At 44.0% G+C, this 24,684-nt stretch overlaps 1 protein-coding gene across 1 annotated transcript; it reads left to right on the plus strand.

The window, feature by feature from the left end:
• The first annotated feature begins 8,784 nt into the window (after nt 1-8,784).
• Nucleotides 8,785-16,194, plus strand: LOC121584553 (ubiquitin-conjugating enzyme E2 R2). Its single transcript, XM_041900501.2, has 5 exons — nt 8,785-10,037; nt 12,620-12,706; nt 13,050-13,147; nt 13,517-13,651; nt 13,871-16,194. Exons 1-5 carry the CDS (start codon nt 9,861-9,863, stop codon nt 14,112-14,114), a joined length of 741 nt encoding a protein of 246 aa, XP_041756435.1. The 5' UTR covers nt 8,785-9,860; the 3' UTR covers nt 14,115-16,194.
• The last annotated feature ends 8,490 nt before the right edge of the window (nt 16,195-24,684 follow it).

Below are 24,684 nucleotides of genomic sequence, written 5' to 3' on the forward strand. Positions count from 1 at the left end.
TCAGGCACAGGAGGTAAAATATCGAAGTCCAGAGTTTTTTCGTTTACATAGATCAAACGCCCAAAGCGTCAAACAAGGGAAAACAAGGGAAAACATCCACCTTGGCATAAACACAGTGAATAGTAGCTCAACCGAGCTACACGCTCTCACAAACAATCACTCACAAAGACAAGGGGAACAGAGGGAACACTTATACACATACTAATTAGGGGAATGAGCACCAGGTGTGTGTGATTGACAAGACATGACAAGTGGAGTGATGAGAATGGGATCGGCAGTAGCTAGTACTCCGGTGACGACGAACGCCGAAGCCTGCCCGAACCAGGAGGGGGGGCAGCCTCAGTGGAAGTCGTGACAGTACCCCCCTCCCCCAGCAGTGCGCCGACCCCGGCCTCGGGGACGGCCAGGAGGACGTGGAGTAGGGCGAGTCGAATGGCGACGGTGGAAATCCCTCAACAGGGAGGGATCGAGGATGTCCCGCCTTGGGACCCAGCACCATTCCTCCGGACCGTACCCCTCCCACTCCACGAGATACTGAAGGCCCCCCACCCGACGCCTTAAATCCAGGATGGAACGGACCGAGTACGCCGGGGCCCCCTCGATGTCCAGAGGAGGTGGAGGAACCTCCCGTACCTCAGACTCCTGGAGCGGACCAGCTACCACCGGCCTGAGGAGAGACACATGAAACAATGGGTTAATACGGTAATCAGGGGTGAATAACAACCTGTATGTCACCTCGTTTATTCTCCTCAGGACTTTAAACGGCCCCACAAACCGCGGGCTCAGCTTCCGGCAGGGCAGGCGGAGGTGCAGATTCCAGATCGAGAGCCAGACCCGATCCCCCAGTACGAACACCGGGGCCTCCCTGCGGTGGCGGTCAGCGTTGGCCTTCTGACGACGCACGGCGCGCTGGAGGCAAACGTGGGCAGCGTCCCAAGTCTCCTCCGCGCGCCGAAACCAGTTATCCACCGCACGAGCCTTGGTCTGGCTCTGGTGCCAGGACCGGTTGGTAACCTAAAACACATTGGAAGGGCTTAGAAAAGCGGTCCACAACAACCAGGATAGTGGTGTTACCTTGGGAGGGGGGAAGATCAGTGAGAAAATCAATACTAAGGTGAGACCATGGTCGTTGTGGAACTGGTAAAAGTTGTATCTTACCCGCTGGGAGGTGCCTAGGTGCCTTACTCTGGGCGAAACACACTGAGCACGAGGAAACATATACCCTCACGTCCTTAACCAAGGTAGGCCACCAGTACTTCTCGGTCAGGCAGCGCATTGTACGACCGATACCTGGATGACTAGAGGAGGGTGACGTGTGTGCCCAGTAGATCAGACGATCACGGATAAGCGCAGGCAGGTACTGCAGCCCAGCTGGACACTGCGGTGGAGATGGATCTGTGCGTAATGCCTGCGCTATATCTGTGTCCATCGCCCATACTACCGGCGCCACAATGCATGAGGCCGGGAGTATGGGGGTGTTGTCTCTGGGCCTCTCCTCTGTGTCATACAGCCAAGACAGTGCGTCTGCCTTCACGTTCTTCGTACCCGGAATGTATGAGAGTGTGAAATCAAACCGGGTGAAGAAGAGGGCCCACCTGGCCTGCCGAGGATTCAGCCTCCTCGCTGCCCGAATGTACGGTGGTCTGTCCAGATGAGGAAAGGGTGTTTCGCCCCTTCGAGCCAATGTCTCCACACCGTCAAAGCTCGGACAACAGCCAGCAGCTCCCGATCACCAACGCCGTAGTTCTGCTCCGTCGAGCTGAGCTTCTTAGAAAAGAAGGCACAGGGGCAGAGCTTGGGTGGCGTGCCCAAGCGTTGGGATAAGCCAGTACCGGGGCTGAGGTGAACAGACCCCGCAATCTAATGAAGGCCAAATCAGCCTCAGCAGACCAGTCGGAGCCGGGACGGCCCACCCTTCAACAAGGAGGTAATGGGAGCTGCGACCTTGCCAAAGCCCCAAATAAACCTTCGATAGTAGTTGGCAAAGCCAAGGAAGCGCTGCACCTCCTTTACCGTGGTTGGAGTCGGCCAATTACGCACGGCTGCAATGCGGTCTCCCTCCATCTCCACATCTGTGGTGGTAATGCGGTATCCGAGGAAGGAGATTGACTGCTGGAAAAACTCACACTTCTCTGCCTTGGCATAAAGATCATTTTCCAACAGTCGGACCAGTACCTTGCGAACCAGGGACACATGCTCGGTGCGCGTAACGGAATACATCAGGATGTCATCGATGTAGACCACCACACCGCGACCAAGCATGTCCCAAAACACCTCGTTCACAAAGGACTGGAAAACGGATGGAGCATTCATCAAACCGTAGGGCATCACCAGGTATTCATAATGCCCGAGGTTGTGCTGAATGCTGTTTTCTACTCATCCCCTTCCCGAATATGCACCAGGTTGTAGGCACTCCTGAGGTCTAATTTGGTGAAAAAGCAGGCCCCATGCATTGACTCAATCACTGAAGGAATGAGGGGAAGAGAATAACTTAATCGTACCGTCACATTATTCAGTGGTCGATAATCAATGCACGGGCGTAAACTGCCATCTTTCTTCTTCACAAAGAAGAAACTTGAGGAGGCAGGTGAAGTGGAGGGACGTATATACCCCTGGCGCAGGGACTCGGTGACGTATGTTTCCATAGCCTCAGTTTCAGCCTGCGACAAGGGATACACATGACTCCTGTGAGGTACAGCGTCTACCCGAAGGTTTATCGCGCAATCCTCCTCCCGATGAGGTGGTAATTTAGTCACTTGCGTCTTGGAAAACGCGAGCGCCAGATCATGGTATTCGGGGGGAATGCGCACGGTGGGGGTACCGTCTGGACTTTCCACCGTGATCGCACCAACGAAACACCTAGACACCTACCCGGACACTCACGCGACCACCCCGTAAGAACCCTCTGCGGTCATGAGAAATTAGTGTTGTGAAGGGCTAACCACGGGATACCCAAGACTACAGGGTAAGCAGGAGACTCAATAATCATAAAGGTGATCTGCTCAACATGCATCTCCTGCGTAATTATGGTGAATGGTGCAGTAACTTCCTTAACCAACCCGGACCCTAATGGTCGACTATCGAGTGCTCTGATGGGGAGTGGAATGGTTAGGGGAACCAATGAAATGCCTTGACGGCGTGCAAATGCCCTGTCCATATAATTCCCATCTGCGCCTGAATCGACTAGCGCCTTACACTGGGAACCTACCAAGTGATCGAGAAAGGAGATAGATAAAGTACAGTGCGCCGCAAAGGGCTCTGAACACGTTTGGGTGTTCGTTACCTGGGGTGATGCGTGAGTACCCTGCCTACCGCCTCCAGACCCAAAAGAACGTTGACTGCGACGTGAGGTGGATTCTCCCTTCGTGCCACCAGAGTGGCACTGTCGCTGTCCTCCTGTGCTCTCTCGACCGGCGGCTCCCCCCAGCTCCATCTGCTCGGGGTCAGAGTCGTCCGGAGTGGGAACGGGCAGACCCCTACCAGGACGTCCTCTGGATGCTAGCAGATTGTCCAGCTGGATGGCCATGTCCACCAGTTGGGAGAATGATAGCATGGCATCCCGGCAGGCTAGCTCCCGTCGGACATCCTCCCTTAGGTGGCACCGGAAATGGTCGATCAGGGCCTGCTCGTTCCACCCGGACCCCGCTGCCAGCGTCCGGAACTCCAGCGCGTAGTCCTGAGCTGTCCTCGTCCCCTGCCTCAGATGAACCAGTCGTTCGCCCGCCTCTCGACCCTCAGGCGGGTGATCAAAAACGACCCTTGCCACAACTCCAGGCATGCGGCCTTCTCCTGCTGACTCCATATCAGATCAGGTGAGTGATTCTGTGACGAAGTGTGAATGAAGGAGTCAGTCACAGGAGGTAAAATACTGAAGTCCAGAGTTTATTCCGTTTACATAAATCAAACGCCCAACATGTCAAACGAAACTACTACAAGGGAAAACATCCACCTTGGCATAAACACAGTGAATAGTAGCTCAACCGAGCTACACGCTCTCACAACAAACAATCACTCACAAAGACAAGGGGAACAGAGGGAACACTTATGCACATACTAATTAGGGGAATGAGCACCAGGTGTGTGTGATTGACAAGACATGACAAGTGGAGTGATGAGAATGGGATCGGCAGTAGCTAGTACTCTGGTGACGACGAACGCCGAAGCCTGCCCGAACCAGGAGGGGGGGGCAGCCTCGGCGGAAGTCGTGACAGATCTGTTGTGATTGGTCAAAAGACTAATTAGTGGAAATAATATCAGAATTGGGCTGCCTGTGTAAACGCAGCCATATAGTCAATGAACTAAGCAGACCAGACCCAGCTGCTAATGCACTGGTGCCTATGAGAGAGACACCCCCTTAAACAGACTGGAACTGTGCCACATTTTTTCTATGGTAAACGGCCTGACTGGGAAATCTTCATTCATCCACCATCTTTGTTATAGGGCACGCTTGAAAGGAGAGGCAGCTATAACTCTGAGGTTGATGCAGACGTCTCGATTGCTCAACTTCAGCATCTAGGGGGATGTCTCAGATCCTCAAAAAGTTCTACAACCAACTGCACCATTGAGAGCATCTTGACTGGCTGCATCATGGCAACTGCTTGGCATCCGACCGCAAGGCACTACAGAGGGTAGTGCATACAGCCCAGTACATCCCTGGGGCTGAGCTCCCTGCCATCCAGGACCTCTATACCAGGCGGTGTCAGAGGATGGCCCTAAAAATTGTCAAAGACTCCAGCCACCCAAGTCATAGACTGTTCTCTCTGCTATCACACAGCAAGCAGTACCGATGCACGAAGTCTGCAACCAACAGGACCCTGAACAGCTTCTACGCCCCAAGCCATAAGACTGCTAAATAGTTAGTTAAATAGTTAATCAATAGCTACCCGGACTATCGGCATTGACTCTTTTGACTCCCATATGCTGCTGTTACTGTTTATTATCTATCCTGTTGCCTAGTCACTTTATCCCAACCTAGAGTATTTGTACATATCTACCTCAATTACTTTGTACCCCTGCACATCTACTCTGTAGTGGTACCCCGTGTATATATTCAAGTTATCATTTCTCATTGTGTATTTATTCCCCATGTGTGTGTTTATTTGTATATATATTTTTTATTATTTCTATTTTTTCTCTCTCTGTATTGTTGGGAAGGGCCCGTAAGTAAGCAAGCATATCACTTAGTCTACACCTGTTGTTTACGAAGCATGTGACAAATAACATTTGATTTGATTTTTATTTTGGCATGACAAATCGGGGGACTTAATTTTGAAATCGGAAATCACATAACCTTTATTTTGGCATGTGAAAAGCGATGGGAACTAAGTCTGAGCTGAATGCTGGATGTAACTCTGAGCCAGATGCTGGATGTAACTGAGCCGGATGCTGGATGTATCTCTGAGCCGGATGCAGGAATGTAATTCTGAGCCGGATGCTGGATGTAACTCTGAGCCGGATGCTGGGCGTAACTCTGTGCCGGATGCTGGATGTAACCGAGCCGGATGCTGGATGTAACTCTGAGCCGGATGCTGGATATAACTGAGCCGGATGCTGGATGTATCTCTGACCCGGATGATGGATGTAACTCTGAGCCGGATGCTGGATGAAGCTCTGAGCCGGATGCTGGATGTAACTCTGAGACGGATGTTGGATGCAACTCTGAGCCGGATGCTGGATTTAACTCTCAGCCGGACGCTGGATGCTGGATGTAACTCTGAGCCGGATGCTGGATGTAACTCTGAGCTGGATGCTGGATGTAACTCTGAGCCGGATGCTGGATGTAACTCTGAGCTGGATGCTGGATGTAACTCTCAGCCGGATGCTGGATGTAACGCTGTGCCGTATGCTGGATGTAACTCTCAGCTGGATGCTGGATGTACCTCTGAACCGGATGCTGGATGCTGGATTTAACTCTGAGCTGGATGCTATGCAGGATGTTGTAACTCTGAGCTTGATGCTATAGACCCCTTTCTGTGTTTGCAAACATTGCCGCACAAGGGCGATGCGCACAGGTTTTACATGTTACTTATGAATGCATTTCACGCTACTTTTGGATTATAATTGGATTTTAAGGCTTGTATGAATGTCCTGCTTAATATAATGTTTGTGTCATCATCGCAAATCAACTGCCTTATAGTTAAAAAACACTTCAACCAGTAAAATGGCTCTTTGGCTAGCTTTTGCTACATCCTATGTCAATGAGCATTAGCATTCTAGCTAACAACTGCTGCATCCAAAATAGTTATTTTTCACAACCAAATACAATCTTAGCGACTGTTCAAGCAAGAATCAAAACATCATTGTAAGCATATGAGAACCCCCCCAAATTATTTTGTTTAGAAGTAATAAAAACGTACATCTAGGCTATGTTGAATGGGCGCAGATGGCATGGCTTACTGCAGCCAAGAGTCGCGTGCATCTGTGCGTGATGGCAGTGTGTCCTGTACTGGAAAGGCGTCTATACTGGATGTACAGTATACATCCAGCATCCAGATCAGAGTTACAGTCCCATATGGAACAATTCCATTTACACACAGCACCGCACTCACATGGTTGTTGGCTGAGCTCCTGGCATTTTATCTGCTGTTCTTTGTGCAATGATTTTGAATGCTATCTTGAGTAGCTTGTTAGCTGGTGTGCCAAAGGCTATAGATGTCAGAGTTACCTTGTTTTTTGTTGTGTGGGGGAGCCAAAGTTGATTTTAAAGACATCTAAAAAGCACTCTTTTGCCATGACATTGTATATCGTAATGCCGTGACCTGGATTCAAACCGGGGATGCTGCGGCCACAACGCAGAGTACTAACCATTATACGATCACGGCGAGCTACCAGGGCTTGAACGTCAGGGGGAAATACTGGGCTTGAATTTTGCAAGTGAAATCCATGGAAAATCATTTTGACATTGCAGAAATTTGCATTTTACATTGAATTCAAGGAGTGAAATCATTTTGACATGTAACAATGTGCTGAATTCAATGATTTTACATTGGAGGGTTCCCAGAGTGATTTTTTTGGGTAGTGTTTGCCCTTTAACTACAGAATCCCAGGTTCAAGCTCCAAAACTATCTCACTTCAATCACTAGTGCATTGGTGGCAGCGGTGGGATAATCCCCACGGTTTCTCAGGCCTGTGTTGGAAGTGATCCTCTGTATCTAGAGAGTCTAGATCAGGGGTGTCAAAGTCATTCCACAGAGGGCCGACTGTCTGCAGGTTTTTGGTTTATCCTTTCAATTACGACCTAGACAACCAGGTGAGGGGTTATCAATCAAGTACAAGAGTGGAGCGAAAACCCACAGACACTCAACCGTCTGTGGAATGAGTTTGACATGTGGTCTAGATAGGGAAAGTTTAGCCTCCCTGTATGTGATTAATAACACTAGCCTACTAAGCTCACTTTGCTGTAACCACCGGGTATACAAATATTAATCAAAAGACATCAACTGGTTCAGATTGAGCTTGTCGGGTCACTGTGTTATTGGTCACAACACAAGGTGTGTATACACCTAGTCATCCCACAGTCTACTTACATTTTACAACTGGCCTATGTATTGTAGCCCTGCAAAGCTGCCTGATGCCACAAGTTTACATTAAACGCTGCACGGATTTAATGTAAGCTCGCGGGATCAGGTGGCTTTGTGAGGCTATATGTATTGAGTAGCCCATGTATGAATTTCTTCAAAAAAGAAATTGACTCAACAACCAAAAACACATATCTAAGTTTAGCTTTATTAATGAACCAGAAAATCAATAGTTATTTCTGGTTGTTTATCAAAGTTAGCTGGCTAACTCATTGATCGTGCTTTGTAGTATATCCCATCTGGTCTGTTGTTGGAAGTTTTCCTGTGTTCTCCTCTGGGTTTGTGCATGGGATGCTGCTTGAGAGAGAGCAGCATCTGTGAGTGTACTGAGTGTACTGTGTAGGTGGTCTCCTCCAAGAGGTCTCGACCTTTATGGCATAAGTGGCGGTGTACTTGCCCAAGTTGCCCTGTAAGACAGTAAGTAGAAGAAGAGGCCAGGTAGTGTCTGGTGGGATCTGAACCACTACACCTGCACAGAGGCCTGCCCCACCCACCAACAAACAGTCACCGCTGTGTCTGAAGTGGTTCGCCTAGGTCTAAAAGTCTAACTAGCCTTTTTCCTTACTTCATTGTCTTATTTGTAAACCTACAATAATTCATGAATTTGATCTACAATTAAGTTATTGTAGGCTGAATCACTGTATTCTTCATTTAGAACATAGCTTAACTTTTGTTCTATGTAGGCTCGTTTATAAAGTACATTATATTTGTAACGTAAGTGCAAGGTGTTGCTGGAAGCAAAGAGAAGTGAGGAACGAAAGAGAGACAGAGAAAATGAAGTTCCTACACAAATGTGGATACATTTATAACACTGTAGTTATTTTAAATATATTTTGCTGGTCATAGGAGGGCTTTAAAACTAATCATAAACATTGGTAGAGATTGAGACTTGTGGAGCGAGCACTAGCAGCACCCCTTACAAAAATGATTGCAGTTTAGAAACTGCAGTAAAAGCGCATTAATTGCAGCCAACTGTGGTATTTTGGACTCAGTAATTGCAGAATAACTGCAAAAAAATACGGTGTTATTTTGGACGTAGTATTTGAAGCATACTGCAGTTATACTGCACTCTAACTACAGTTATACTACAGTGTACTGCGGTTATACTGCACTCTGCAATTTTGTTTCGTAAGGGGCGTGGGTTACAGAGAAGCAATCCTCCCGAACACAAACAAGTGACTGAAAACAACCCGTTGGACCTGCCGAGAGTCTGGACAGATCGACAGAGAACGGACGAATGACACAGGAAAAACTGTAGAAACACCGTTTGGCATCTAATTATACTTTTCATTACAACATTATGAAACAAGTTAAAATGGTTGGAGATCAAAGACGCTAGCTATATTTTGAACGTAGTTTTTCACGTAAAACGTAAGTGCAATGTGTTGCCTACGCTGCAACGTAAGTGCGCGAAGCAGCAAGCGCAGTGGAATCTCCTGGAAACAAAGCGGGGAACAAGAGAGAGAAAGGAAGTTCCTACACAAATCTGGATTCATTTATAACACTGTAGTTGTTTTGAAGAGATTTTGCTAGTCATAAGAGGGTTTTAAAACTAATCATAAACGTTGGTAGAGTTTGAGACTCGTGGAGCAGCTAGCGAGCGCTCACACAAACAAACAAATGTCAAAACAACCCGCTGGACCTGCCGACTCTAGACAGATCGACAGCGAACGGACGAATGACACAGGAAAAACAATCACCGTTTGTCATCTAATTATACTTTTTATAACATTATGAAACAAGTTAAAATGGTTGGATGATATCAAAGACGCTAGCTATATTTTGAACGTGGGGACAGAATATAATTTGTAAACGGCACCACGAATATAATTTGTAAACGGCACCACCTAACCTTCCCCAGGATAAAACAATAACAGATGCGCAGATCGAGGAATATGCGGCGATAAAACATTTGGCGTGTCATAAAACGGTATAGAAATATTTTAGTCTCTACCAAAAGTAGCTTCTTCGTTATCTACAGAACTGTCAACAGAGCCAGCAGCAGTTTTGTGGCTTTGTTTACCTCGCTAGCTAACGTTAGCTAGTTAATGCTCTACTTGTTTAGAGCAGGCTGCACCGTTAGATGGATAGCTAGCTAGCCACCTACCAACAAGACGTGGTGGGTAATGCTTGCATCCCATTTATATGACAACCAGATGTTGCTTGTTGGGACGAGCAATTTGAATTGGTTCTGTTTTATTTGACTGGCTGTTGAGAAAGCTGCCAAAGCGCGAGAGCAAACGGGGTCGTCCGGTTTTGACACTTCATTACTCTTGGGTCACCATGGCGCAGCAGCAGATGCCAAGCTCTCATAAGGCACTGATGCTTGAACTGAAGTCTCTCCAAGAGGAACCAGTGGAGGGTTTCCGCATCACCCCAGTAGAAGAGTCAGACTTGTACAACTGGGAGGTGGCCATATTTGGACCCCCCAACACACTTTACGAGGGGGGATACTTCAAGGTGAGGGAGAGTTTAGTCTGTCTTGTCTGTGGGCAGTACACCTGATCCCGGGCCTGTAGCTAACTCTAGTCTATGGTATAGACATAAAACAACACATAACACACTTTTGTTGTAATATTTATATGTAGACAATCAGTGTTTGACTGGCCAACGTGAGTGCTAGCCCTTAATCATGACTAACTATTACATTACACGTAAGAGTCATTGAAGGAAGGCGCCTTCTGTAGTGGGAAGTTTTGTTAAGAGCCCCGACGCTCGCTTGTGGTACGGTTTTGGAAACATAAGGACCTTGTATTTCAAATCGGCGAGAAATAAACTGAACAAAAATGTAAACGCAACAATTTAAAATATTTTACTGAATTAGTCAATTGAAATAAATTCATTAGGTCCCAATCTATGGATTTCTCATGAATGGGAATACAGATATGCATCTATTGGTCACAGATACTGTACCTTAAAAAAAAGGTAGGGGTGTGGATCAGACAACCAGTCAGTATCTGGTGTGACCACCATTTGCCTAATGCAGCGCAACACATCTGTTGTCCCAGTTCTTCAATGGCTGTATGAAGTTGCTGGATATTGGTGGGAAATGGAACATGCATGCTCAATGGGTGATGACATGTCTGGTGATTATGCAGGCCATGGAAGAACTGGGACATTTTCAGCTTCCGGGAATTGTGTACAGATCCTTGCGACATGGGGCCATGCATTGTCATGCTGAAACATGAGGTGATGACGGCGGATGAATGGCACGACAATGGGCCTCAGGATCTCGTCACGGTATGTCTGTGCATTAAAATGTGCCTTTCTGTTTTCCATGAGTTTGCCTACAACTCCAGCACCTGCGGAAAGTACCTGGATGTACGTATGTTCTTCAGCTTTTGTGCATTAAAATTGCCATCGATAAAATGCAATTGTGTTCATTGTCGGTAGCATATGCCTGCCCATACCATAACCCCACCGCCACCATGACATCAGCAAACTGCTCACCCACGACGCCATACACGTTGTCTGCCATCTGCCCGGTACAGTTGAAACTGGGATTAATCTGTGAAGAGCACACTTCTCCAGCGTGCCAGTGGCCATCGAAGGTGAGCATTTGCCCACTGAAGTCAGTTATGACAGCGAACTGCAGTCAGGTCAAGACCCTGGTGAGGACGATGAGCACGCAGATGAGCTTCCCTAACACGGTTTCTGACAGTTTGTGAATAAATTATTAGGTTGTGCAAACCCACAGTTTCATCAGCTGTCTGGTGACTGGTCTCAGACGATCCCGCAGGTGACAAAGCCAGATATGGAGGACCTGGGCTGGCGTGGTTATAACATGATCTTCGGTTGTGAGGCCGGTTGGACGTACTACCAAATTCTCTAAAATACCGTTGGAGGTGGCTCATGGTAGAGAAATTAACATTCAAAATTCAAAAGGCACTCGCACATCTGAGCTATCTTTTTTGCAGGTGCATGGTAACAGTTGAATAAGATGTGAAAAAATAAGAAACCTGCACACTACTCTTGCTAGTATCACTGCTCTTTAATACGCTTTAAGTATCGGCCTCAAGGCCTTTAAAAGCTCTGACGAAGGCTTTGAGGCCGATACGTAAAGCTTATTAAAGAGCAGTGATACTAGCAAGAGCAGTGTGCAGGTTTCTAATTTCTAAAATAAAATTCTCTGGCAACAGCACTGGTGGACATTCCTGCAGTCAGCATGCCAATTTCACGCTTCCTCAAAACTTGTGGCATTGTGTTGTGTGACGACAACTGCACATTCTAGAGTCCCCAGCACAAGGTGCACCTGTGTAATGATCATGCTGTTTAATCAGCTTCTTGATATGCCACACCTGTCAGGTGGATGGATTGTCTTGGCAAAGGAGAAATGCTCACTAACAGGGATGTAAACAAATTTGTGCAGAAAATGTGAGAGAAATAGTATAATTTTCAAAAAACAAAAGGTTAAATTGATACACCTTTTATAGGGTTAGGATTCTCACACAGCCATATTTCCATGTTACAGTGCTTGTTTACTGAAGACCGAGTGGACTACCTGTGCTAATTAGCTATCTGTGTTGCTGAACACCTGTGTGTAAACCACAATCTATGGTGTAAACGGAAGACAGATGCCACAAATGTGTTGTCACTGAAAAATACTGTCGGCTGCAACTGTGTTAAAACAATCTACAGTAAGTGTGTGATTTGCATTTGTGAAATAATTTTTATGTGATATGAAAGTAGAGGGATTTATGTTTCTAGAACCGTACCGCAAATGACAATCGATTCACATTTAGATGGAGTAGTTGGCTGTTTTGGCTTCCAGAGCCAATTCACCCTTTAAACAGAACATGGAAGGTCCTTGGACTAAGGAGTAACTTTAGGAACCTTTAGTCCATTATTGGGCTACGTGAGTTCATACCCCGGCCTAGAGAGCACTGTTTCACAAACTTGGCATACCACTTGTAGCAGTAATTTTTCAACTGAGTCATTACCTGTCACCCAGGCCAAAACCCACCATTTGGTTTCAACACACTATTTGTGAAATGTCAAAGTATTCCTTCCCTCACACATCACTGATTCTCTCTCATTCCCAGGCACACATTAAGTTTCCAGTTGACTACCCTTACTGTCCACCTACTTTCCGTTTCCTCACAAAGATGTGGCACCCCAACATATATGAGGTGAGGTATACCACATTGTATGTTTGTGTAAGTTAAGAACGGACCGTAACCTCACTCCACAGCTAGCTTGAAATGTCTCGGATAGAGACATCCAATTGGTACCTTTTGGGTGGCTCAACCCGTTGGAACATTGTCAAGGAGGGCGGTAACGTGTTGCGAAACAGGATTACTGGTTCGAGCCCAGTATGGAGCAGTCGGGACAGTGGAGGAAGCTAAGCTATTAGCAGCACACTGACCCCCGCTACATTTGTGTGTGTTTTTGTGACTTGGTTTTATGTGATTATAGGAATTTATGGCCAGTTGTTGCTATTGCTGTGGAGTGTAACATGTTGCTTGTCTACAGAATGGGGACGTGTGTATCTCCATCCTTCACCCGCCTGTTGACGACCCCCGGAGCGGAGAGCTGCCCTCTGAGAGATGGAACCCCACCCAGAATGTCAGGTAAAACACCTGGGCTGCGTTCAGGATGAAGGAAACCTAGCAAACATTTACGTGAACGGACATGGTACTGTTCTGAACGACCTGTTGAGGAACATTGTAATGATGGTGGCTCAGAGGGCGGTTGTGCGGTGTGATGCTGGACATCTCTTACCATTTCATCAAATACGCCACTCGTTGCTTCGGGTCACACTCAAAGGTCAGAGGTTTCATCCACAAAACTAAAGCAGTTATATACCTCAGAGTAAAAAAATGGTGTGCAACGTTTCGGGAGAATGTGTCTTTCAGTACGTACCATTGTAAAATGTTTCATCAACTGAACGCACTCTTGACTCTCTTGACATTTGTATATGAACATGTCTGTGTGTTCAGGACCATCCTACTGAGTGTGATCTCTCTGCTGAATGAGCCCAACACCTTCTCCCCGGCCAATGTTGATGCCTCTGTTATGTTCCGCAAGTGGAGAGACAGCAAGGGCAAGGACAAAGATTACGCTGAGATCATCAGGTTCTTAGAATTCACTTTCTTTTAAACACAAAATGACAAACAACAACATGCTCATTTACACACATACAACTAAACATACAAATTCAGTGCGATCAATCACTTAATTTTTCTATCTGGAACCTTTCTCTCTTTCACTCTTCTGTCTGTCTCACATTGTATATACTGTCGGTTGTGCTCTCTCCCTCTCGTTATTTCTCTCTCGCTCTCCATCTTTCTCAGGAAGCAGATAGTGTCCACTAAAGTGGAGGCGGAGCGGGACGGCGTGAAGGTGCCTACTACGCTGGCGGAGTACTGCATCCAGACCAAAGTGCCTTCCCACGACAGCAGCTCGGACCTGCTCTACGATGACCTCTACGATGTTGACATCGAGGAGGAGGAGGACGATGATGCAGAGGCAGTGGGCCAGATGGCAGGAGAGGGTGGCTTCAATGACGAGGAAGACTCGGGCAACGAAGAGTCATGACCTTCCTTCTCCTCGCTGTTTATCTCGCTCCCTCCCAAACCCTTCCTACCGAGGACTCCGCTGCAGCCTCGTCCTGTCCATACTTTCTGATTCCTTCCCACGTGCGCACACATACTCTTTTGCTGGCTCCATCCCTTCTTGAAGGCGTCCCCTTAGCACTTACTTTACCTTGAGTTTTGTTTTAACCTCTGTCAAGCATGCCCATATGCTTCATTTTAACAGCTGTATGGGGGCAGATTTATTTAATTGTTTTATTATGGCATTTTTTGTTTCCTAATTTATCTCCCCTCCCATTGACGTTCATTAGGCATAATTAGTGGGTTAGTTTATGCAGCTTTACTTGTGGTAAATTATATCACAAAGTGATATAAACCAGAACGGTTGTTTCTCTTTCAACTATTTGATGAGTCTGTATTAAACGGTTCAACAGAATTGCATGCTTTTTGATGACACCAATTTGGCATGTATGCTGTCTACCAGTGTTGCCAACCATCTTTTTTGTGGGAATTGCTATTGGCTGCTTGATTTGTCGCTAGATTACATTTTGCAGTTGTCGTGACAACTTCACGGCTCCAATTTGCGTTGCTGCAGTCCCCAACATTGCATTTTCGCCCCTTCTCCTGCCGCAAACCCCTTCCCCTTGTGCTTCTCTGCCTGTGTGTGCGCTGTTGCTGTGACGTCTGTTGCATAGGCAGCTTTTCCCACTCTTGTTTGCGGCATAATTGAGTGGGAAAAGTTGTTAAATGGTATAAAAATTCCCAAAGGCAGCCTGAAAAGTAGTTGAATTTGTCACTAGGTTCTATGAAAAGTAAAAGTCGCTGTGAGGGTCTGAACTCACTACATATAGCGACTTTCAGTTGGCAACACTGGTCTCTATCCCTCCCAGGGTTCACATACACATGCCTCCTACAAACTAATTCAAATTCCTTATAAATTGTGTAAAACCAAATCCTATTCAGATGTAAAACCACAATTTATATAAATTCTAATTTGTTCTTAAGCTGTGGAACAGAGTGGTAAGATGCACTCAATGAACATACCCATCTCTTACTCTGTCTCACACAGTCAACAAGATGAAGACCCTTTTGTAAAAAATATATTACAAATAACTCATTTTCTGTATTGCCCTGACAGGGATCTGAACACAAAAAGGACACTTATTTTGCAATTTTTGGTAGGTTCCCCATTTTTCTCTTTCAGTCATCCACTCAATCAAAGTTCGCTAACAGAAGGGAAGGGTTGGGCACTTACTACCAACATGCATCTCTTTGATTGAGTGGATGCATCTCGGCATGCATCTCTCCAACCAGAGACCACAGAGAAACAATCTCTGCTCCAACCTCTCCAAGGTTAAATGCACCTGGAACTGATGAAGGGACGCAGAGACAGGATGCTAAGACATACGCCTGATATCATTTGAGCTCTTGTCCTCAAACAGAAGATGCTTCCGAGTATTGGTACCGTACCAGCGCTGAATAATTTCCATGGAGACCGGACTGGTGATACAGAGTTGTTTCCGTGGAGACTGATTTGTAACTACCCTATCTTTCTTTGGGGGACTTGAACACCAGAGGTAAATAAGACAAGCGGAAAAAGAGATCCTCTCCCCCATCCCAATTCTAGTCACAGGCCCCTTGACCCCAGATAGGTAATCAATAAATAGAAAAGCATTCACTTTGGTAACAAGTGGCATGCTACATAACCATTATGCTCATTTATTAGATAATTAATTTCAAGGATAGTTTAGAGACTTGGGGCTCGATTCAACCAAACCCACAGGGCAGTATTCACGCAATAGCATTTAGGCCTAAACATAGTAGGTAAACAAATATATTGCGTAAACATTGCTAAATCAGGTTGTCTTGGATACGGCCCTTGGTGTCTTTCAGCTAATGTTACGTGTTTAAGTATAACATTCCCATTGTTTTTGTTTTCCTTGGTCTAACTTAACATGTGTCATGAATGTTTTCTAGTAATGAATGTTCACCGAAGATAAGAGGCTTTCCTTGGTGAGTGTAAGGCTTTATCTTTGGATTGTTTGTTGCACAAATAAATAGAGGGCACCGGAAATGTTGTCAAAGCTATTGCAAAGTGAGGTTTCTTTTGACCATTTAAGAATCCACTTGTTTGATATGAATTGGGGTTTCAAAGAAAAACTAAACGCATTTAAATGAAATGCCCCCCAAAAAGTGTACTGATGGTAAAATCGGTTGGTGCAAAGGCAACATAGTCTTAATCGCAGGTGTCTGCAGCATTGAGAGCCTCCCACTACTGATCTCCCTGTGTGGTATGGGGTGAGGTGAGGCTCTCAACCTTCTGGCTTCTGTCCTCTCTTCAAAGCCACATGGGCCTGAAAATAAATAAAGATATAAACAGTATCAACTGTATAACAGGGCAACAAGGTATAAGTATTATATGTACAGGCTTCTTATTTTTCCCTCGCAGAGCTCTCCAGAGTGATGAGAAGCATCCCCTTCCTTTTTCTCTCTGCTTGGCTGCAGATGCGATTCTAAATCGATCACTGGTAGAGGACACGTCTGTAGAGGGTTTCAGGCTGATAGCATCAACTACATGGAGCATGGCCTTGCTACTCTGGGTTAAAACATCACCCACAAGGACCTGAAGTTGGAGGCTTTTGAGATGGAATTTTCAGCTACATTCGTGATCTTGGACTTGCCCTGTGGGTCGTCCATGTCTGTGGCATGTTCCACTGTGGGATGACTGCTGACCAGCTTCAGGTAGATGAAAATTACCTGTCTTGACTAGGTTAGCGGCATCGGTGGTCACACCATAGAAATAGAATGAATAGAAAGGGTGTCTCCATTCAAGTCAGTGATAGCATAATGGGTGGACTGGCATTCTATTTCTATGGGCCATACAGCCATCCAGGCTTGCACAATTTCAGCTGCTTTGAAGGTGGCCAGCATTCCTCGCTCCCAACACTTGGGGGATGACGAATGGAGCAGCTCACACTCATTGGGAAAGATGTAGGGGATTATGGTGATATTATTTATCAAGGTGCAGCTGCTACTACTCTTAAACCTTTGGATGCCATCTACCATATTGCCCTTCGTTTTGTTACAGGTGATAGTTTTCATAGCCGAGAGCTGTCACAAGCATTTGCATAGAGGTATTTCTCGCCAAGTAACTCTGCAAAGCTCTGAGCGAATGTACCGTATGTACATACAGTACATTCTGAGAAAATGATTTTAAGATGGAAATGAAAATGGGATAATGGTACAGGTTCAAAATGAAGTCTGTATGGATGGTTAAAGCTTTCATTCAAGCACAGCCGGTTTCATTTCAACAGTGGGACTTTCATTTGAAAGCTTTGTTATTTCGTTACTTGGGCGGGGTAATTCCATTTACAGTTTAGGGATGCAACACGTTTCAAATGAAAGTCCCACTATTTAAATAAGAGAGACAGTGTTTGAATGAAAGCCTCAAGATGTGAGATATACATTTTGATTTGAATAACTTAAATTCCAATTACATTTAGAGAGGTGTGTATTTCATTCAACTGTTAGGCTTTTCATGATTTGAATTGTGGTCATGATTTAACTTTTATTTGTTTGATTGAAAGCTGACCATTTGTTCATTTAAGAGACTATAGACTGCATTGTGTAGTTTGATTTAAATCGCTCTTTTTTTCATTCACATTTTTTGTGAGTTCCACCCCTCATAGACTAGTTCCTGTATATAATAATGATAAAATATATTTTGTTACAGGTACAGATACAATTAAAACATTGACGCAATGAGTTATAAAGAGATACATTGCACTGTCATGCTTTAGCTTGTTCTAATTTACAGCATCAGTCTAGATGGCTGTGAATGATAATAAAATAAACAATTGTTATCTACAGTATAGTTTGACAACTGAATGTTTTTAGCAGTGGCAGAGCTGATCCCATTCAAATAAGCAAAACAAACACATCTTAGAATGAAATGTATTCAAATCGCCTGATGATTGATCGCCTAACACCTGTGTGTTTTTGTCTATACATAAAAATTTAATAAGAGAAAGAAAACTCACAGTCCAAAATAAAACATGTTTTATTGTAAAATCATATCAGATATAAACATTCCTTACAGAGGAAGATCATTCAAGTGACAAATGATGGTGTTTGTATATTATTTTGTGAAAGTAAAGTGTTTGAAATGGGCTTCAGCAAAGGCAAAAAGAGGACAAATAAATATGGGACAATCACATTCCCCCAAAAACGACCAACAAGCATGTAGGCAGAAAGCGCTACTGCACACAGATCATAAAAAATACATTGTGATGTTGGTCATAACTAGGACCAGATGAAATCTGAGGGGCCATTTTCTTACCAATTGCTGACAGACATCAACAGAATTCAAATCTTCAGAGACTGCCACTATTGTCTCTTCCCAATTTGCGCCCTCCCTTGAGGCATGCCTGCATTAGGAAGACGATTAGAGTCAGTCTTGGTGGATTTACATTTTGTTGTTGTTGGTATACACTGGGTGTACAAAATATTAAGAACACCAGCACTTTCCATGACATAGACTGACCAGATGAATCCAGGTGAAAGCTATGATCCACTTCAATTAGTGTAGATGAAGGGGAGGAGACAAGTTAAAGAAGGTTTTTTAAGCCTTGAGACAATTGAGACATGGATTGTGTATGTGTGCCATTTAGAGAGTGAATGGGCAAGACAAAAGATTTACGTGCCTTTGAACAGGCTATAGTAGTAGGTGCCAGGCGCAGCGGTTTGTGTCAAGAACTGCTATGCTGCTGGGTTTTTCACACTCAACAGTTTCCTGTGTGTATCAAGAATGGTCCACCACCCCAAGGACATCCAGCCAACTTGACACAACTGTGGGAAGCATTGGTGTCAACATGGGCCAGCATCCCTGTGGAACACTTTCGACACCTTGTAGAGTCCATGCAGATTAATTGAGGCTGATCTGAAGGCAAAAGAGGCGGGTGCAACTCATTATTAGGAAAATGTTTTGTACACTCAGTGTATGTGTGCAGGAAGTCACCCCGCTGTGTATGGTGACATCATATAGCTTACTCTACCTTTAAAATGAAGATTGAGGCTGTGTTCGAGAGCATCAAAACCATAATGTATCATGGGTAAATTGTGATTGACTGACCTACAGATAATAAGAAGTAGTTATTTATGATGCAAGGTGATGTGTAGATCAGTCAGTCGGCAGCTGCCTGCAGTGTCAGCTGCAATGTCGAACAAGCCCTGAGGCTTTAGCATCCTGTTTGCCCCCCCCCTCCAGGACGCCTTTTCCCGTTTTCCAAATGTCCATGTAACGTTCTGCGCATGTGCTATACAAAACCTTTACAGGGCAGGGCCAACAGATTGCTAAGCCACTGATATACAGAATATCATTCCCTAGGCCAGTGTTTCCCAACTCCAGTCCTCCAGTACACCCAACACTAATTTATGTTGTAGCCCCGGACAAACACACCTGATTTAACTAATCATCAAGCTCTCAATGAGTTGAATCAGGTCAGTTTGTCAGATGCTACAACAAAAATGTGTGCTGTTGGGGGTACTCTGGGACTGGAGTTGGGAAACACTGCCCTAGGCATAAGGTTTTAAAGACAAGGCAGTTTCCCAACCTTGTGTAAGAAAATAACAGGTTGAACAGCAGAGCTGGGGGAAAAAAACAGGAAGGTCACTACGAGAGCTATGCACCCATTGTCATAGGGGAGCACATCCTTCACCACCGATACAATAAGAAACTACCCGAAACTGACCACCAGCACCGCCAAGATGACCATGATGGTTCTGAATGCCCTCATCTTCGATTGGTCCCTCTGCTCCTTGTCCCCGCCCCCTTCCCCCGGCCCTGGACGAATCAGAACCCTCAGAATGGCCAGGCTGCAGAAACACATGAACGTAAAAGGGGGTAGGAACAAGCCGAAAAGCGGTTTGGTGGGATAGAATGGAAAACACCATACCATCACCCCCACCCAGCCCAGGGAGACCAGCCAGACGATCCCAGCCAGGGCCCACCTGTACCGGGGGGCTCTGAGTTTCAGGTAGGCCACAGTGTGGACCATGGCCAGGTAACGCTCCAGGCAGGTACAGCAGTGGAACAGAGGTCTACCACACGTGACAAGGCTATCACTCATTATGGAGATGATTATCAATGCATCCACATTCAAGTAGTAGCTAATTGAGAAGCAGGTGATTATGAAGCTGTGGCCTATCTCCATGGCAGCCAGGTTACAGGTGAAGATCTCGTTTGTTTTCGTTGTCGTTGGTGTTGTTGTCATAAGAACTCCCGGCCTGGTTCCAAGCCACATGACCCAGGTGTTGAGGGGGACCATGAGGAGGAAGTTGACCAGGGAGATCACTGAGAAGAGCACCATTGCGGTTCTTGAATCTAAACACTCGAAGATGGGCTGGAAGGGGAGAGAGGTATTGGTGGTGTTGGGGAGGAGAGAGGTGTTGGGAGGGAGATTGGAGGAATACCCCTCCTTTAAGAGGTCCTCCATGAGTGTCTGTGGACGAGAGTGGAGGTGAAAGAGGGTGTGTGTTTATGTTCTCTACTGAAGCAATAGCAGAGGTGCATAAAGATGGCGGTCTCAACTCTTTTGGACATCAGAGCAATGTTGAGGGAATTCTATTTGAGTCAGAGAAGGATACTCATACGATAGGTAAGATATACAAAACCTTGCAGAAACCCTATCCGAATAAATTAGAGGAAAAACAAAAAGAAATGGAGAAACGTATTCAAGAAAGATCAAGTGTAATATATTATAAAAAATAAAGCAAACTGGATGGAATATGGGGAAAAATGCACTAAATTATTTTTTAATCTTCAACATAGGAATGCTACCAAAAATAATTTATTGAAACTGGTTACAAATGACAGAGTCACCCATGATTCACCAAATGATATTTTGAAGGAGGAAACAAACAAAGTACTTTAAGCATATGTTTTCGTTTCAGTCGCCTCCATCTCCTCTAACTGAAGCATATTGTAGAGATTTTTTTCTATTGATAATGTAAAATTAACAGCCATACAGAAAGACTCATGTGAAGGTGAAATTACAGAGGAGGAACTTCTGGATGCAATTAAAGACTTTAAGTCTGGGAAAACTCCAGGGTTGGATGGCATACCAGTCGAGGTATACCAAACCTTTTTTGATATACTCAGAGGACCGTTATTAGCATGTTTTAACCACTCCTATGTAACTGGTAGATTATCAGACACTCAAGAAGAAGGTCTGATTTCATTATTACTGAAACAGGATACAAGTAGAAAATATAAAGATCCAGTCTATAAAAAATATTGGAGGCCCCTTACACTTCAGTGTTTTAATGCAAAAATTCTAGCAAAAATGTATAGCACATAGAATTAAAAAGGTATTGTCAGACATTATTCATTCTAATCAGACAGGTTTTTTACATGGGCGATACATTGGCGATAATATAAGGCAAGTACTGGAAACAATAGAACACTATGAAAAATCTGGGAAACCAGGCCTACTATTCATAGCAGACTTCGAAAAGGCATTTGATAAAGTATGACAGGGGTTTATATATAAATGCCTGGAGCATTTCAATTTTGGACAATCTCTTATACATTTACATTTTACATTTTAGTCATTTAGCAGACGCTCTTATCCAGAGCGACTTACAGTTAGTGAATACATATTTTTTTATACTAGCCCCCCGTGGGAATCGAACCCACAACCCTGGCGTTGCAAACGCCATGCTCTGTCAACTGAGCTACATCCCTGCCGGCCATTCCCTCCCCTACCCTGGACGACGCTGGGCCAATTGTGCGCCGCCCATGAGTCTCCCGGTCGCGGCCGGCTGCGACAGAGCCTGGATTCGAACCAGGATCTCTAGTGGCACAGTTAGCACTGCAATGCAGTGCCTTAGACCACTGCGCCACTCAGGAGCACCCATAAAATAAATTGGGTTAAAATCATGTATAGTAACCCTAGGTGTAAAATAGTAAATAATGGCTATTTCTCAGAAAGTTTTAAACTGTCAAGAGGAGTGAAACAAGGTTGTCCACTATCGGCATATCTATTTATTATTGCAATCGAGATGTTAGCTATTAAAATCAGATCCAACAATAATATCAAGGGATTAGAAATCCAGGGCTTAAAAACAAAGGTGTCATTGTACGCTGATGATTCATGTTTTCTTTTAAATCCACAACTTGAATCCCTCCACAGTCTCATAGAGGATCTAGATACATTTTCTAACCTCTCTGGATTACAACCAAATTATGATAAATGTACTGTATTACGTATTGGATCACTAAGAAATACAATTATCACATTACCATGTAGTTTACCAATAAAATGGTCTGATGGTGATGTGGATATACTCGGAATATATATCCCAAATGAAATAAATGATCTCACTCCAATGCATTTTAATGGAAAGTTAGCAAAAATAGATAAGATCTTGCTACCATGGAAAGGTAAATACCTGTCAATTTGTGGAAAAATCACCCTGATTGACTCTTTAGTATTATCCCAGTTTACCTATTTGCTTATGGTCTTGCCTACGCCTAGCAAACAGTTTTTTAAATTATATGAGAAAATAATATTCCATTTTATTTGGAACGGCAAGCCAGACAAAATTAAACGGGCCTATTTATATAATGACTATAAATTTGGAGGACAGAAATTATTAAATATTAAAGCATTAGACCTATCACTAAAAGCTTCAGTCATACAAAAGTTATACTTAAATCTGAACTGGTTCTCTAGCAAATTAGTAAGATTGTCTCACCCAATGTTCAAGAATGGCCTTTTCCCCTTTATTCAGATTACAACCTCTCACTTTAAGTTATTTGAAAAGGAAATCATCTCCCAAATATCACTATTTCTAAAACAAGCCATAGAAAGTTGGTTGCTATTTCAATTTAATCCTCCAGAAACGACAGAACAAATAATGCAACAAATATTGTGGTTAAATTCAAATATACTAATTGACAAAAAAACTTTATTTTTTGACAAAATGTTTAAAAAAGGTATAATCTTCGTAAATGATATCATCGGTAGGACTGGTGGAGTTATGTCGCACATGCAGCTAACAAAAACATATGGAAATGTCTGCTCTACCCAAAATTACAACCAAATAATTGCAACATTACCGCAAAAATGGAAAAGGAAAGTGGAAGGGGGAAAAAGTAAGGAACTTGTCTGTCTGCCTTGCATTAAAGAATATAATTGGTTAAAGAAAATTGTGATAAATAAAAAAGTATACCAGTTTCATTTAAGGACCAAAGGATTGACAGCCGTCCCATATAGATTGCAAAATAGTTGGGAAGAGATTTTTGACGTACCGATTCCATGGCATAGTGTTTATGAATTGATACGCAAAACGACGCCGGATTCAAAACTTAGAATTTTTCTATTTAAATTATTATATAAAATTCTTGCTACCAATAGAATGTTATTTATATGGGGGATACAAGCTTCCCATCTCTGCAGATTTTGCTGCGAAGAGACAGAATCATTAGATCATTTGTTTTGGTACTGTCCATTTGTAGCTTGTTTTTGGACACAGGTCCAGGAATGGCTAAATGATTGCAATATTTACCTGGAGCTAACCCTGCAGATAGCACTACTGGGTGATCTGAAAAGTCATAGTCAATCGATCAATAATATAATAATACTTTTAGCAAAAAAAATTATTTCAATTTACGATATGTAGAAACAATGAGAATAGAAAGGTTCAGAATTTTTGTAAAACATCACAGTACAGTTGAAAAATATATGGCAAATAGAAATCCAATATGGATGGTGTTAAGAGATAGATGGGAGGTGTTGAATGGAGCTGAAAGATGGGACTAATAACAACAACTAATAACAACAAGATAACTAATGTAAAGCATACTGTGTCCATAATAAGTATATAGGTTATAGGTGAGAGCTTTTGTGAAAAGCACAGTTAGAAAAATATGGCATATAGAAGCAAACCAGATGGACATCATGAAAATGATCGGAGGAAGTTCAGGAGTAAAAACAAACAAAATATAATTATTGTAGAATTTGACTGTGTCCATAAAATGTATATAGTATGTATGGGCTGGAAGTAGAGGCCTAAGCGTTGTTGTTCACTAGTTTACTCCAATTGGGGAAGGGGTGGTGGGGTTGGAAAGTAATGAAGGGAAATACAGTTGAAGTCTGAAGTTTACATACACTTAGGTTGGAGTTATTCAAACTCATTTTTCAACCACTCCACAAATTTCTTGTTAACGAATTATAGTTTTGACAAGTCGGTTAGGACATCTACTTTGTGCATGACACAAGTAATCTTTCCAACAATTGTTTACAGACAGATTATTTCACTTATAATTCACTGTATCACAATTCCAGTGGGTCAGAAGTTTACATGCACTAAGTTGACTGTGCCTTTAAACAGCTTGGAAGATTCCAGAAAATTAAGTCATGGCTTTATAAGCTTCTGATAGGCTAATTGACATAATTTGAGTCAATTGGAGGTGTACCTGTGGATTTATTTCAAGGCCTACCTTCAAACTCAGTGCCTCTTTGCTTGACATCATATGAAAATCAAAAGAAATCAGCCAAGATCTCAGAAAA

This window comes from Coregonus clupeaformis, chromosome 16 (genome assembly GCF_020615455.1).
Source record: "Coregonus clupeaformis isolate EN_2021a chromosome 16, ASM2061545v1, whole genome shotgun sequence".
Taxonomy (NCBI): Eukaryota; Metazoa; Chordata; class Actinopteri; order Salmoniformes; family Salmonidae; genus Coregonus; species Coregonus clupeaformis.

Excerpts from the sequence above, each read along its gene's own strand:
- LOC121584553 (XM_041900501.2), top strand. The coding sequence starts at position 9,861 with ATGGCGCAGCAGCAGATGCCAAGCTCTCATAAGGCACTGATGCTTGAA. Across the intron at positions 10,038-12,619 it reads ACGAGGGGGGATACTTCAAG|GCACACATTAAGTTTCCAGT; the intron begins GTGAGGGAGAGT and ends TCTCATTCCCAG. Across the intron at positions 12,707-13,049 it reads GGCACCCCAACATATATGAG|AATGGGGACGTGTGTATCTC; the intron begins GTGAGGTATACC and ends GCTTGTCTACAG.